We start from the raw sequence: 16,220 nt of genomic DNA on the forward strand, positions 1-16,220 counted from the left end.
GTAGAGAGGTGGTGAAAATGATACGCCATTCCAAACGATAGCGGCAACTTTTCGCCGCTCGTCTGAGTGTTTTGCCCGGCGCGTGCGCACTTTCGACGTTTTCACAAATCGGACACTCTTGCCCTGTGATAAGCGATCGAAAGTGTCACGGCGAATGTATGCAGCGTCCCTCCAGTTTTGCTTCCACCACTCGTTAGGCTGTGTGTTCTGTCGCTGCTGTCTACTCTGCAAAGCTTTAACGCAGAGTCCACATCCTTTTGTGTGGCCTCCCAGATTGGAGAGTTGACGCTCCGGCGTATGCTAATGTCGAGATCAGGTTGGATATTAAGGGCACAGTGCGCTAAAACTTTTCTCTGCTGTATTCGAGGAACCCGTGTAGCGCCAGTTTGATTACACCCAGCACAAAAAAAAATTTAAAGGTATTTTTTAAGAGTGGCGTAAATAGGCTAGATATAGATAGACACAAAGAGGCCGAAGAAGGCTAGGAATGCTAATCACAATAAAAAGGGAAACAACTGTGTGACAAAGAGACTCGCAGTAGAAACAAGCTCCGCAGGACATAGGACCTGTATCACGAAAGCCAGCACACAGCACCTTTACACCGTGCCAATTCGAAGCAGCTCTGTCCCACTGTCCTAGAGAATCGTGCAGTTGGACTGCGGCTCAAAGTTCAGTCCTTAAATCTTTGAATTTGCCTAATACAAATTATGAGTAATGTCCTTGCAATTACTGTCCATGTGGCACATTGGATTGCTTGTGCGAAAGATAAAAAAAAAATGCGTGAGGAAAGGGACACCTGGTCGAATGTCATAGCTACCGAAGCTGCGTGTCATGTATTCAAAGGCATTTAACAATATTCAGCCTTCAATGCGAACTTCTTGAGGACTTTAACCAGGAAAGATTCGGTGATTTAGCAGGAACCGCGAGTAGCATCAGGCTTCGTCACCGCGGCAAAAGTAAGCATACAAAACATGCATTTTGCAAAATCAACGTACAAAACAAGTCAGCATGCAAAAAAATGCGTTTTAAGTTTGCCACTTAAGCGTCTTTTTTTTTTTTTAGCTTCTCAGCTGTCAGCCTGAAACATTGTTCTCAGTTTACTAACGCTGCTTAAAAGGAAGACATGGTACCTTTGTAAAGTCGGGAAAGGCGTTGTCCTGGCTTTTTTCACCACTTGGTGCAACCGGCTCAGTGTGGTGGGGTGGTCATTGACCGCTTCATTTCTTCCATGAAACACGACGTGTCCGAAGAAGGCTTGTATTGCTTCCGCGGCGACAGACGGTCACCTTTTTACGCTTTTATAGTGTCAAGGAACTGCCGCACTCTCAGCGCGCATGCCGCCGTTGCTGTCTGCCTTCGACAATTCCATAAGACAGCATATACGTCACAGCAACCATGGTAACCGCAGGCACCTCATCGACTATCGCTCGTCGCGAGAGAATATGCCGCATCACTGCAGCGCCAGCGGCTGTTACACTTGATAGCACTCAAGGGAACTTAGGGGCCATATATTGCAATGCTTCTTCTCGTTCGAGCTTAGCAATGGCACAAGAAATGTATAGCATGGACATGAAGGGCAGGAGAGGCGCCTGTACTGTCCTTCATGTCTGTGTTACATACTTTTTTAGGCATTATTAAGCTCGAAGAACGTACCAACTAGCCCAGCAGCGAGCTTTAGTCAGTCATACTTCTATTCGTTACTGGCTTATACGAAGCAGTTCCCCAGCTGTATTTGGGAGTTGCCACTCGGTGACACGGTTGATAAATGAACAGAACCGTACTAAAAAAAAAATATGCATACAATACTTACTCCCGTCCTGATTTGCTGGCTAGACGGTGCTGGTGGTGTTGCAACGTGCGGGGTTAGTGTGATATGCATAACCAGAAATGGCCGCGCTGCAGTGCTTTAGCAAGCGTGTTTTACAAAACGTTCGTTCTCTGGGTGTCTCGGAGTGAGGCCTTCAACAAATATGAAACTCTTACGCCGGGCTCTTCAGCGATCGCTGAGTCTTGAAAGCTCGCATGTGGAAGAGCCCAATTTTGTAGACCGTGAAATAATGGCCTTTCTTGCCGCTTGGATCCCAACTGCTGGTACAACCAGACATTGATATTCATGGCTGAGCGCGAATGATCAAATCCGAACAGATAGATATACGATTGAATTGAATAGCGCAGAAAGCGTTTAATTTTCGCCACCTTGAGGTATGCACAGGGGGTTTGGTGTAACGATGCTTTTCAAACTGGTATTCTGTTTACTACAAGGAAAGAAATGACATAAACGATTAAGCGCTTAGTCATGATTTTTTTACGCCGGCTTTTTCAGAATAATGCCTACTGACGCTGACGTATTGTTCGCTGAGGGTAAAGCGGGCAAGAGATGGCGGTCACAGCACGGTTCTTAGTCGATCCTCAGCAGCGCACCATCGTTTATTATGGCTGTAAGTAACTCGGAGAGCGTGGCTAGGTGAAAATATATAGGACAAATGAGGGGTGAAGAGGAAAACGCCAGACCGTTATCTCCTGGCATTATAGTCCTTGCTGGCTTGTTCTCTTTCTTTTTTTGCTTCCAAAACTGACATTTAGCACAATTACAAATGGTTACAACTGTACGAACAGATTTGTGTCGTCCAGATAGTCCAATAGGAAACAGTAGTAAGGTCCATGGATCCGGGTGTTCTATGTCGATGGGGTGGCAGTCTTGGGCCTAAGCCTATCACATGGAGGCGGGCGAAGACAATCTTGGAGGCGTCCGAAGACATGGAGGCATGCGAAGACAAGTCAGACAGTTTCACTAAATGATTCGACTGTGGCCGAAGGGTTTGCAGGAGGCTCTTCTTCCGCCTTTATGAAATGCTCCGCATATAGCTGCTTGCGACTATGTTTATATATATATATATATATATATATATATATATATATACCTTTTTTTCAGCTCAAGCTTGCGGGCATCAGTAGTAGAACATATGCGGAAAGCGCGGGAAAACAGTGTGGATGCGACAGGTAGTTTTTGTCTTAAGAAATGGAATGACTCAAAGCGCAGCTATTTCATTGTATGCGTAGGCTTTCCCTGTATGTACACTTGTTCATAGGCAGGACGCAGCGCGGTTGATTTCGACGTCGAGTAAAGTGATAGGACCGCGAACGTCTTCTTCTACAGTGAGCACGGCCGTTCGTTGGAACAAGTTTAACCGTTCTAGGAGACTTGCGACGTCTTACCGGCGGATACTGCAAGAGCAGCCGTCGACATGCCGCTGGACTCACTTTTTTTTTTTTTTGTTCAAGCTAAACCGTTGCCAGGACTCTTCCTTCCAGGGCTTCCAATTGGGTTTTCTAGGATTTTCAACTGGCACACACCACAAAGACCGATGGTCCCATCGCCGTCCCGAACATCTGTCTGTAGAATGCTCTAGTAAAAGTTAAATATGGGTCATGTAGGTAAAACTCCAGAAGGCGGCGCAGGTCCGGCGAAACCTCGAACGGCGTACGCGAAGGCCGGGGTCTCGTTGGCCAAGGCTATTCTGCAGCAGTCAACAGTGCACACGTGAACATAGACTTGATATGTTGTTGTGGTCGCCTTCAACACATGAGTTGACATTAAACGAGACCACGACGTCTATAGCAACGTTCTTGATCTTTTGAACAAAGTCAGTAGAGTCCTTCACATCCGTCAACGTATGTTGTGCCAGGGGTCGAAGTATGTTGTCAAGATAGCCAGGCAGTGGCTGCAACGGAGAACAGGTGTAATCCACAATTACTCGAAGAGGAACACCCGGCTTGTGAACCTTCGAAAGGCGTATATCGCTGGAACCGATCCGGTGTGATCACCTGCAGGTGCTCATATCTCGGCGATACAAACTTGAAGTTGTCGGTCGATAATCTTTTTAAGCCATGACTCTCTTTTTGTTGTAGCGTCCCGTCGAACTGTCAAGTACGTTATTTCGCCACGGAAAAACGATGTCATTTTGGAGAGGTAGTCTTCGCCATCCAAAACAATGGTGACGTTCCCCTTATCGCCAGCCAAAATGACAGTCTTGGTTATTCTGCAATCTTTTCTTGGCTTATTTCTCAAGGGTGGTAAAACTCCAAGTCGTAGTACCGCAAAGCATCAAAATAGCTTCGCCGTGCTACGTCGCGGACTTCTTTTTTTTTTTTTACTGTTGGCTATTTATACATAACTTTTTCAAGCCATGAGCCAAGCCCAATAAAGCGTTGACTTCTTAACACACGCGTTTGGCAGTGTTTTACTCTTCATTGTATCCACAACGTGACGATGTATTAGTTTCTTAAGGCTGAACAACATACACGCAAGTTTGTAGTGACGGTAACAAGCGAGAATGAAAAGTGACAAGTTTTGCCGTCATGAAGGGCGATGCGTCACGGGGTTTTGGCCAGCCATAAAGTTTTGGTTGTCGCCTGGAATCCTGCGTAGTGGTTTCCGTCGGCTGCCGCGTGATTGCATGTGCAACAACATGGCAGCATCCAGTAGAGATCTGCATTCGCTTGCGTACTTGCTCACAACCATGACAGCAAGATATATACGCCATAATACCCTTCGCTTCGTCTCATCTCACTCCGGTGACAAAGTATTGTTGATGTTTTTTCGTTATTGTTGAGATCCGCTGTTTGTATTGACGCTGTTAGGGTTGAGATATCATAGGTGGCCGCAAAGTGTTTTGTTTTCTTCCTACAATATTTATTTCTACAATATTTATCCTACATGTAGGAAAATAGACCGCATTTTGTACTGGCAATGGCGGCATATTAAAGTTATATCTAGTACACTCTGCCTAAATCTTGGTGCCGCGCACGTTTGCGATATTTACAGGCGTACGACTGCATTTATTTTGTCAACAATAAAAATATAACGCTATTTTTTTTCGCGGTGTCGGGTCTCTGTTGTTGTCTTACACCACGATGGAAAAAGGTCCCCTTTTCGTGTCGTCGCTTATCACTGTCGCTTGAGTGTAGCATGCACGTGGTTTCCCATTTACCATTTCCCCAGTGCAGGGTCGCAAATAAACACGATGTTTATCTTCCGGTTAACCTCCTCGCCTTTTGCATCTCATTTTCTCTCTTCTATCTCTCCACGATTGGCTGGAGCCCATTCTTTTGAACCATGCTAGCCCTACCATGGCTTCGCAAATAAGCGAATAAATTTGTCTAGAAGTGTACACATTTATGCAGAATAAATTATTCGCGCACCATTTTTAAAACCTGCAGGTTTTCCCAGTTAGGTTGGAAAGTAGTCATACTCTGAGAACGACTGTCCTCAGTGAGAGCGACGTCCTCATCGAAGAAGACGCGCCTGTTGGCTGACTCCATTTTTTCCGAAGAGGATTGCGGAATGGAACAAGCTGCCTGCAGTGATAGTGTGCAGTGAAAATGTACATTTGTCTATAAACATGACGACACCATCCTGCTGGAACGCCTACAGGCCATGCGGGGTAATTCGTGAATAAAGGATAAAGACAGCTTATGGCTTTGACCCTGCACCGTACCAAATTGCGGGCTCTTTAGGCTGCTTAAGTTCTCCACTTGTACAAGGCATGCTATCTCGGCGAAGAATGAAGACGCTGTTCACGGCACCTTGGGAAAACGAAGCGCTTTGTGTTTTCGCTTACTTCACTTAAATGCGTGGGCAATTTCGCGTCAGGAAGCTTTCGCTTACGTCATGAGTGGGAGCGCGTTAGTCTCTGCCATTCTGGACTCTTGGCAGCTAACGCTTTGGGGTATTGTGTTAGACTGCACCGCCTTCGAGATCGGCCCAGGTAGTAACTAAACAGGTTTAACGTTTCTTCCGGGAGTAGAAAAAAAAATGCCATAATGCTGTCGGCATCATACTATTGTCGTTGTCGTCTTCCTCTTGTTGCTTTTGTCACAGACAGATTCCCATCAAACGCACTTGCGTGCTTAGCAAAAACACGTTGTTTATTGTAGTAACTCTTCGGAAAACCACGAGCAGTGTTGGAACCTGCACAATGGTTCGGGTCAACCGGATTTGCCACAATGCGTAGGATATCCATATTTTTCTATCAGTAAGGATGGACCAAATCGTATTCTAAAGGAACGAAAGACTGAGCTTAACAGGCTTCTAGAGCCTTACTGCGCGAAGATAAAAAAAAATAAATGTCTTGACATTCATGAGATCTCATTGATGCATCTACGCGGAAGTTTCGGCGCAAAAGAAAAAAAAAATAGCATTTCCGCCTCCAGTTTCTCTCAGTAATCAACCTCTCGCCGTGAAATGAAAGAAAATATATATTTCAAATAGCACTATTAAAAAATTAAATTGTGGGGTTTTACGTGCCAATACCGCGATCTGATTATGAGGCACGCCATAGTGGGGGACTCCGGAATAATTTAGACCACCTGGGGTTCTTTAACGTGCACATAAATCTAAGTACACGGGTGTTTTTGCATTTCGCCCTTATCGAAACGCGGTTGCCGTGGCCGGGATTCGATCCCGCGTCCTCGTGCTTAGCAGCCAAACACCATAGCCACTAAGCAACCACGGCCAGTCAAATAGTACTATATCACTCTAAACTGATTAAGTGGAGCCGCTTAGTGGTCTCTTAAAGGACAAGGAGTCTATTGAACGATCTCGCTAGACTTGGTTTGAAGCATGAAATTTTCAGTTATTATTATTTACAATTATTATTAGTATTAGCAGTTAGTGGTAGTAGTAGTAGTAGTAGTAGTAGTAGTAGTAGTAGTAGTAGTAGTAGTAGTAGTAGCAGCAGCAGCAGTAGTAGTAGTAGTAGTAGTAGTAGTAGTTTTGTTTTTGTGGTAGTTAGTAGTAATTTTATTATTATTCTTGGTGGGGGTGGTATCGTTGTTGTTAAAACGTTGTATGAGTTATTCTACTAGATTGACAACTGCTATATTCTCAGAGTCTGAAATATCCGCAGTCCATTTCACAAATCTGAGGTCTTAAATACACTTCTCGTACCACGAGATGAATGAGATATTTCACTCCTTTTTCTTTATTTATTTTACCTTCCCCACTGATTGTTTATTCGCTGAAGGTACGTGTACGCTCTTCGGTAGAATGGCCTTGGACAGTAAGTACTAGTACACAGCCTTCATCGCATAGGCACATGGGGTTCTAGAGCACTTTCGTGAATGGCACAGAAAGTTGTTGTTCTTTCCTCCACACACGGCTCATACCTACAAGGGGGGATTGGTCACATTGGGTGCCACCTTTATTTATTCCACTTTTTCTTTTCTTCCTTTTATTTTCGCAAGAGCAGATTATCTGCCGCACTTCATTTTTTATGAAGGTACATAATCTTCTGCATTCTTACACTAGACTTTGATACAGGTGTGGAGGGATGGTGTATAACAGATTAAAATGAAACAACGAGCGCAGGAAGATTACTTCGTCTCTTACGAAATCCCTCACAGGCGCCGAGTTGCTCGGAATGCGGGATCCCGTACGAAACATTATTTTATCACTGTCTCCTTTCTCTCTCTTCCTTGCTCTCTCGTTCTTCAAGACATTGCAACAAGACCCTGTGCCCAGGAATCAATTACTGCTGGCGGGGAACTTGGAGTAACGAGTCTAAGTTTGCCGAACTGGAGTCGATCTTGCTAATTACGATCGCATCTGGGCCTTTTCTCAGGGTCTTCGATCGTCTTACACCAGGAGTAAATGCTTCGGTCTTCTTAATTGCAGTGCACCTTCGTTACTGTTCGTTCTCCTTCGAAATTGTGTTTCGTGTTTGAATCCAAAGAGCGACTAGATTTTGAGCATTCTTTTTTGTAGGCTTCCTGCCACCTAACTGTGGTGGACGCGTAATTAAAAAACTAGCGACCAAGCGAACAACGCCAAATCTTAGATCACAGGCCTGAACCTAACATTTAATGCTCATTACGCAACCATGTTCACCAGAGCGATTGTTCTGAATAGCATGTACGTGAACACTTTGCGCTGCTCTGAGAGTGTATAGAAGCGCACCTGAGTATAGGCATCAAGTAGAAAAAAAAATACTCGGAACACCCAAGCACTTATTACGAGTTGTAAGTGCGAAAGCAATAATGTCCAATTAAACGCCGCTGATTGGTCCTTAGAGTGTTGCTGCGTTTCGAACAATGTATCATTGTGGTGCGCGCTGCCTGAGCCAGCAGCAGCCTGCGGTGTCAACATACCACCAAAATCCCGCGCCATGAGAGACTCTCCCTACACTCAACATCTGGCGCGCTATTGCGGAAGGTGTCGAGTTACGCCTTGTTATGCTCCGTCGAGGCGCGCTCGTGAGGAAATGTTACAGCCAATGGGAATTCAGGTACCGTTTCACTTCTCCAGGCGATAGACGCCGGATTTGTCACTCAAAGAGCCACTTGGCGCTTTCGCATCAATAAGTTTTTGAGCGTTTGCCCAAGAATAGGATTCGAGCCATTGTCATTGCGGGCTGCACTTATCTGATGTGCTAATTAGTATCTGATGCGCTAATTAAGGAGCATGTGCTTCGATTTTCAAAGATGTGCTCATTTCTTAAGGTGTTACATGCGCGCCCTTCGGGAGAAAACACAGAGCGCGAGCAATAAATATGTGTGAATCGGGCGTTCAAACAGAAAAAAAAAATGACTGAGGTTTAACTCTTGGAAACTCAGTTATCATTAGCGAAAGGTCTGTTTAGCTTGGTTTTGCAAAGACTATGCACACCCTGTTTCATTATTGCACGCTTCCGCGCTTGGTAAGCTTCTCGATAACGTGCTAATCTGGCCTCCCTTTCCTCCGGTGTTTCAGCTGCCGACGTTGCATTTGCATGAGATTTCGCAGCCTGCCATCTAGCTATATCTACTGAATGATTGGATTCAACCTGTCGCTTGCACTGAAGTGCACGCACACAGGGCCCAGCCGGCGCGCCATCCATGCCGAGACCACGGTGTAAGATATAGAGTATATATCTTACACCGTGGCCGAGACTGAGCGACCAAGCGCCGACGAAGCACCCGTGAAACCCTCGCCTATTCACGTGGTACCCGTAGCTTTGAGCGAGCGCAGCTGCAGCGCCTCTCCGAGCCAATCACGTGGCGTGACGTCACACCTGCTACACGTGCGCTCCGGCGGCTCCCGCTCCGGCGGCTCAAGGTCAAAGGCTATCACTTTAACATTATGTAGATGCCTTGCACTGTGGGAATCGATGCTTTGCATATAGCTAGTTAACCGGCATCGTTTGGGGTTACGCAGAGCGTTACGCGGTGAACCAACGCATTGTGTAAGGGGAGCATTTGTGAGCGTGTGATTTGAGCGCGTGCGACGACCACGGCAATACATGCGACGACGTCGTGAATTCTACTCAAGCCATTCTACGCGAGTTTAGGACATCCTGATTGTTGGTTTCCAGATAGGTTCTGGACCGTTCTAAGCGAGATAAATATGGATTGTGATGTCATCTGCAATTACATGGAATGCAATCGTTCGTATCTATATGTCATGTGGTATACGTTAAAAAATGACGATTACATTTGTACTCCGGCGAATAAAGGCTGAAACTTGGTGTGAGCTGGGCCAATCATGAAGGTGGTGCTGTGTCCAACCGCTTTTGCGTAGCGTTATCTGTACGAGAAAAAAAGTGGGGTACATGGGCCGATCTCGAAGGTGGGGGCGCAGTCTAACACACTGCCTCAGAGTGTTAACTGTTCCGAAAGAAGAACTAAAAAAAAACTGACGTGTGACGCACGCGACAAAGCTCTCGAACAGCTAGTTCGCTTTCTTTAGCCCCAAAGAAGTATGCACGCATCTATCACACGTATCTGTATAAAGAACAGGCCCTAAACGAGACGGGACAGAAAAGTACTCGTAGGGGGCGCAGAGTATCTGGAATGACGCACACAGGATGCTTCCCATTATTACATAGAAGACGTGCGCATGCGATTGTGGCTGCATTATGTTGATTTCTATATAAAGAGTGAAATATTCTCTAATAAAAAGCAATCTGCCAAATATCCCAAAGTGAGTTCTAACGTTAAAATTATCTTCCGAATTTTGTTTCATTATACTTACGTTATGTTTCATTATCAGGCTTACGTTATTGGCGGCAAATTGTGTTTCGCTCGCCTTACAACTCATCCGCAAGAATGTCACGCTCGCTATACGCTCATAGCCACTTTATATATAAAAAAAGTTGTATAGCTAAATAAACACACCCTGCATATCTCAGCAGTGAAATCTTAGTTGGCTTCGATCAAAAGCTCTATCCGAAGGCCGTGTTTGCAGCGCAAGTGGAATGGAACTCTAAAGGTCTCTCTTACCGCTGTCAAACTGGAATCGCCCGACGAAAAGTTACACTGGTCTGAAGACAGCGCTTTCCTTAGAGACCTTAGCGCTTCGTCAAACTGCCGGCGCAGCTCCGCTGTCGTTCGTCACGTCGGCGGCAACTCATTAGGCAGCAGGTAAGGAGGGTACGCGCTAACGAAGAACGCTGGCAACGCGAGCGCTGCCGCATTTGACGCTAGCTGCATTGCGACGCCACTTCCTGCCCACGCGCTAATGGCCTGCGCAAGTATATTGTGAAGACTTTAAATGTTGTTTACTTCAACGCTATGTGAACTGAACAAGCTGCTTTTTGTGTGTGTGTGTGTATGTGTTGAGCTGCTAAATGGTTAGGTGATTTGAAAAGAGGCAGGTAACACCTTGAAATTTTAGTGAGAGACTCGGCACAATAAACGGACGCTATATAATGGAGAAGCGAACATTCCCTCAATACCTAAAGTTATTACGGGCGTTCGCGGAACAACAACATTGTGCTTCAATGCATAAAACGACGTTCTGTTAAGAAAGTAACCGGAACGCCAGTGCATTTCTCCGCAAAGCTCGGAAATTAATATCTCGAAACTGGTGTGATCCTGAGTATTCGTTCCAAGTGGATCCGTCTTACGAACTCCACGGCATTTGTGCATTGCAATTTGAGCCATAAGGTAATTAACTAAAACATAAATTAGCAATTTTTGTTAATTAGTCGATTGCGCATTTTAATTTTTAGTGCAGGTAATTTCCGCCTCTTCGAGCTCATGAATTAGAATTGTCCGATCTGCCACAGGTAACCTTAAAAATGTTTGAAAGTGTTCGCTGAAACAGCCTTTGCATTCATAGATATATTCGGCAAGGCGGCAGCAGCAGCAGCAGCAGCCATCCACCCATGCCGCTAGTCAGGAAATTCTGGGAGGGTTCTAAAACAAAGCTTCGCTTTAAGAAACGCTTGTCTACCTGAGCAGCATTGGAACTCTGCCTTTAAAAGCAAAACATAACGTACAAGAAACAAATCACAAAAGTGAATTTTTATATCAGATCCAACTGCTACGCTAACACACGGAAAAAGGACTCAAGCGCTTTTGCAATGACCTCAAAAAAGAAAGAAAGAAAGAAAGAAAGAAAGAAAGAAAGAAAGAAAGAAAGATCATGCGCTATTCCGCGGCTGTGAAGGTAGATTACCAGCGAAACAGTTTAGCACACGACATAGAGGGGACACCGAACTTAGATGAAATGCATGAGCAAATTTTATTGCACTTGAGCGGTGACGGCGGTCATCCCGAAGAACGACACACGCACACACAATTTTATTTTGATCGGCGGCTTACATTCGCGTGGAAGACTACCGGGACTTTTTTCAGAAGTGCTCTCACTTGTGCGCACTTTGTCTCCGCAGCTTTCCCTTCAAGGCCGCAGAAAGTTGTCCGCGAGTATAGATGCTCCGCCTCCTCGGCGGCGCGGACAGCAAAGCAAGACGTACGGTCTGAACTGGCCGGCGCGCTCGCCGCCTCGCCGCGTTGAAAATCCGCTTGGCCGCTTAGACGCTCCGCGTTCGGTGTGAACGTGCCGTCAAGCTTTCCGCCACTCCGAGGCATGTATTGCAGTGAAGATGCAGTGCTGGTCAACGGCGCCACATAGAGTAAGGGCAAGACTTTAAACAATGGTTTATTGCGTAAAACAAATGTTACTCCGATTAAACCTTTCGACAGATATTGCAAGGTGTCCTTCTACAAAATACGCAACCTTACATATTTTTAGGGGCAGCACCTCAATGCGGAATTTACAGACTAAAACACGTCACAATGCATTTTTGCAACTTTTTGACAATTCACAACATTTCGAGGTTGTTGCATTCCGAAATTTCTTGCGAGTCATTTTGACATGAAATAGCTGGTATGTTAAAAAAGAGCTGCGAATAGATCTTAAGTTTTTACAAAAAATCTGAAAAACTGCCCTAAATTAGCCTTTTTGCTTGCATTATGCATATTTAAAGTCCAGGACTACAAAGGAGAGTGCATAGTAAAGCAAAGTCTTTCTAAGGTATTAAAACAAAATTATACGTTTATTTGAATGAAGATTCATTTTTAATTAGTCTTTCTAGCAGATCATAGTTTTGCTTTCAACGGCAGAATTGAAATAGGTTGTGTCCTAACCCGACATCTATGACAGGCTTCTGGATCTCTGAATTGCTCTCGCCGCATTTATTCAGCCAAAAGCATAGCCTTTAGGATCTGCATTTTAAATCCAGAGGGCGCCACCCCACCCCGTTGGGCGTGTTTGTGGACACCAGTAGGCAGTAAAAACATTTTAGTCAACAAGATATCACAGAAGAGCATTTTTTCACACCTAATAATTGCACACAACGTTTGAAAAATGAATCAGAGAGGTTTGAGCTTTAGGCTGGTGCTTTTGTCGTATAATAACCTCGAAATTAGACTGGCAACACTGTAGAGACGACATTGCACGAGACGCACACTGTAACGCAACATGCACCTATAGCAATAAATTCTTTTTGCGAAACCAAGAGGTGGCGACGCAATACATCTCGAACAGATTTACCGTCGCTCGAGCACCGTCTTCTTTAGCACGGCCTTTTCCTGGGCTAACCAGAGCATTCACTCAGATGTACGTTCACTTAGAATAACGTTGAACGCAGGGTCCTGGTTTCTTTCTGTCGTCCCCGAGTAACGTTATGATTGACGAATTGGTGAGCAAAAAGGCAAATGAATCGGGTGATACGCAATATAACTTTGTTTTACTTCCCCAAGAACTTCTGACCATTCGCAGAAAGCGTAAAGCTCGTGCCCTAAGACCTAATTTGCAAGAAATCACTCTTTGTACGTAACCGTGGTCATGCACTCTATACCTTCACAATTAAATGTGTTCTAACTAGGGTGATGCAAATATTCATAATTTTGAACCCGATTATAGTTTTCACTCTTTCATTCGCATTCGATGCGAAAATTCAGCATTCGCAATTGTCAATTATTGTTTAGGTTCGAATAGAAGAAATACAAATATTAGGGAACCTATAAGGAGAAAGGACAATTCAAGTGACTTTTTCGAACAGTTCTGCTTCGAGCAGGATAGCCGCTGGCATTGCTCTGAAGCGGCAGCTCTTCATCAAACACATGTAGACGATAACTGCTGCTCAATTGCTTGCAGTCATTCAACAATGGTGCCTCACTTTTAGGTAGCCTAGGAACTGTTCGCCTCAATTGAGAGAGAGCAATGTATTATTTTGCCACTTAGTACAATTACCTACGTCAACGAGCGCAACAGTGTACATGTGCATTGTGGCCTGTGGTTGCTTTGTTACATTATTCTCATTGTCATGGTGTACCAGATACGCTCACTTTGCGTATCTCATTTACTAGCTGCCCAGTTGGCAAGAGGCGGTGTTCTGAACAGCAATGCGTGTATCCAAGAATGTAAATTAGCCTTTTTTATTTTAGCTAGACGGGTTGCAAGTGAGTTTCATGTTCAGTTTGTTTGAAAACAAGAAAAATATTACTATTTGATGGTGTTTTTTTAAACATTTGTACTCTATTCTACAGAAAAATTGCGCCATTATCGGCAACCACGTACTGCACCAATGTTAATGAGGTCTGTTGCAAATAAAAGAAACAACTTAAACTTTCGAGACCTGAGGATTCCAATTCCTAATTAAGCCGCTAATTTTTAGAAAAGGTCGTTGAAAACAGCAAGGTTGAGAAAATCTCAAGCATAAGGTTACAAATCTGTCAAGCATCAATGAAAAATGACGTAATTCAGTAAACTGCACCTAATATTACATCTAAAGTGGACAAAACTCTTTCGTTATACATTCCTCTTATATATACCACTAATTTGTGACTAAGACTTTTGCAAAACTTCCGTAAGCATAGTGAAAAGCAGGTGTAATTTGTATAACTATATATGAACTCTTTAGGTGCACTAACAAATGCAATTTACGGAGCTGCGATATCTGTTATGGCGTGGAGTTGCGCACTTGGAAACGTTGTGCTTTATCTATGGTTAACTTACCATATTTGCTTTCTTTTTCTAATTCAAGCCCTAAATCAAACTTTTGCTTCTCAGTGCTCTTTACACTAGAGTGTAACTTTCTCTCTAAGATGCCACACATTTCATTCAACTACGTCCAGTGGTTGTCTTATAAGAACATTTCTACGTTTTACATGTATTTGAATAGGAAAATCGGAGTTGGCCTGGAGCAAAGCTCCTTCTACTTGAACCCTATATATATATATATATATATATATATATATATATATATATATATTTCACATGAAGCAAATAGAGCGTCATCAAAAATATACGAAATACCTGACTGGTAGGCTTTCTTGTATGCCCCTACATTGGGTTTTATTTATGGAAGTAATTTGCACATGTTACGCAGAACGCAACTATAAACGGAGGTAGCTCATTCTATATTAAGCATTTTCTAAGCCCACTAGTACCGAAGTGGTGCCAAAAAGCGGACGAAGGTGCAGGAGTGAGCTCAGCCGGTATTCACCCTGGCGGCAGACCACGCAGATGTCCCCACTACTATTTCAGCGCACTAGCACTAGGCGCCGCTAGTTGCCACAGGCAGTGTTTGTAAATCGCGAGGTTGCAGCGGTTGGAAACGTTTCGCAGCGAGCAGAGCCACCCACGGGCGTCCTTGCGGAAATCGATAAGCTCCGCTCACGTGACATTGCGCGCTGTTGACGTCACGGCTGCGTAAGTTATTGACTCATTTGTATTTCTCTACTAACGCCTTTGAAGCAGGTTATTTGTTCATCTCTTGTCTTGTCTCTCGCTCCGCATAGAGCTCCCACCCTTCCTTTCTCCCTGACACTGTGCACCGCACTTGCGGCAAGCAATCGCCATCGAGCTTGAACCCTCACTTCAGGAGTGAATTCGTAGGTGTCGCTAGTCGTACGGTTGCCAGAAACGGTACTTTCGCGCGCCAAAGCGAAGGAGACACCCTCCTAACAAGAAAGCTCACTTTCGGGTCGCTGTGCATCATTAATTATTGCCTTGTTACGAAGATTAATTATTACGAACAAAGGTGTCTACAGAATCTTTCAAAGCTGTAGTTTGGGTTGGAAAATCTGTTAGCAGTGGAACATTTTCTTGCATTGCATAAGAAAGGTTCCCTGTCAAAATTTTTGTCTACTCGATTTTGTATATAAACGCCATTCCCGCTCTTTTCTCATCTTTATGATGGAGACGGGGCTTCAAGATCACATGTAGCATGAACTGTTTTATGCCGAAGAACAAGCTAGCGTAAACATTAACGAAATTGTAGCAGGAACCATCGAATATTATTGTAAAAACAAGCAAATAGCTTACGCAGAGCGCAGAAATCAAGTGCCCACGACGTGCACATTGTGATCCGAGTGATTCCTTCAAGTGAGTGTGCATTGAACTTCGTACGGAATAAGGTCTTTTGTACCAAATTGACATTATTTCAATTCAGTGCCCAGGCCGTCGATTCCGCAGTATTTTGAGCTCTTTGAAATTTCTTCAGATCATTTTGACAGTGATGTTCCTCGGTGATTGGGTGCAGCAAATAAAGCTCTGTCATCCGTCAGGGCCTTCGATTTTCGTTATTCCGATGGGCCCTTTCGTTTGGAGCCATCGTGGAAAGAAAACGGCGCCAAGCTGTGTGCGCGTTTAAGCACTTGCACGCAAAACCAACAGGATTGACGGTCACATTGTGATCCGAGTGATTCCTTCAAGTGAGTGTGCTTATATATGTGTGCTTATATATGTACTTATATATGTACTTATATGTACTGTTGCCTTTGCCTTCGCCGTCGGTGTCACGGTGCGATCCCGTATATATTTAGGTATATGTATGCTATTTGCCACGCCACGCTATATGACATCCGGTATCATCATCATCATCAGCCTATATTTATCTCCATTGCAGGAAGAAGGCCTCTCCTTGCTATCTCCGATTACTCCTGTCTAGCGC

General features: G+C 44.4%; 1 protein-coding gene across 1 annotated transcript in view; it reads right to left on the reverse strand.

Annotated features, from left to right (window-relative positions):
* LOC119456830 (uncharacterized) overlaps window positions 1–16,220 on the reverse strand; it is an 82,323-nt gene that overhangs the window by 48,887 nt on the left and 17,216 nt on the right. The window contains exon 5 of the mRNA XM_049669096.1: window positions 1,131–1,280. Coding sequence (XP_049525053.1) covers window positions 1,131–1,280 — 150 coding nt within the window. The remainder of the gene's footprint in view (window positions 1–1,130; window positions 1,281–16,220) is intronic.

The sequence above is a fragment of the Dermacentor silvarum genome, chromosome 6 (assembly GCF_013339745.2).
Source record: "Dermacentor silvarum isolate Dsil-2018 chromosome 6, BIME_Dsil_1.4, whole genome shotgun sequence".
Classification (NCBI taxonomy): Eukaryota; Metazoa; Arthropoda; class Arachnida; order Ixodida; family Ixodidae; genus Dermacentor; species Dermacentor silvarum.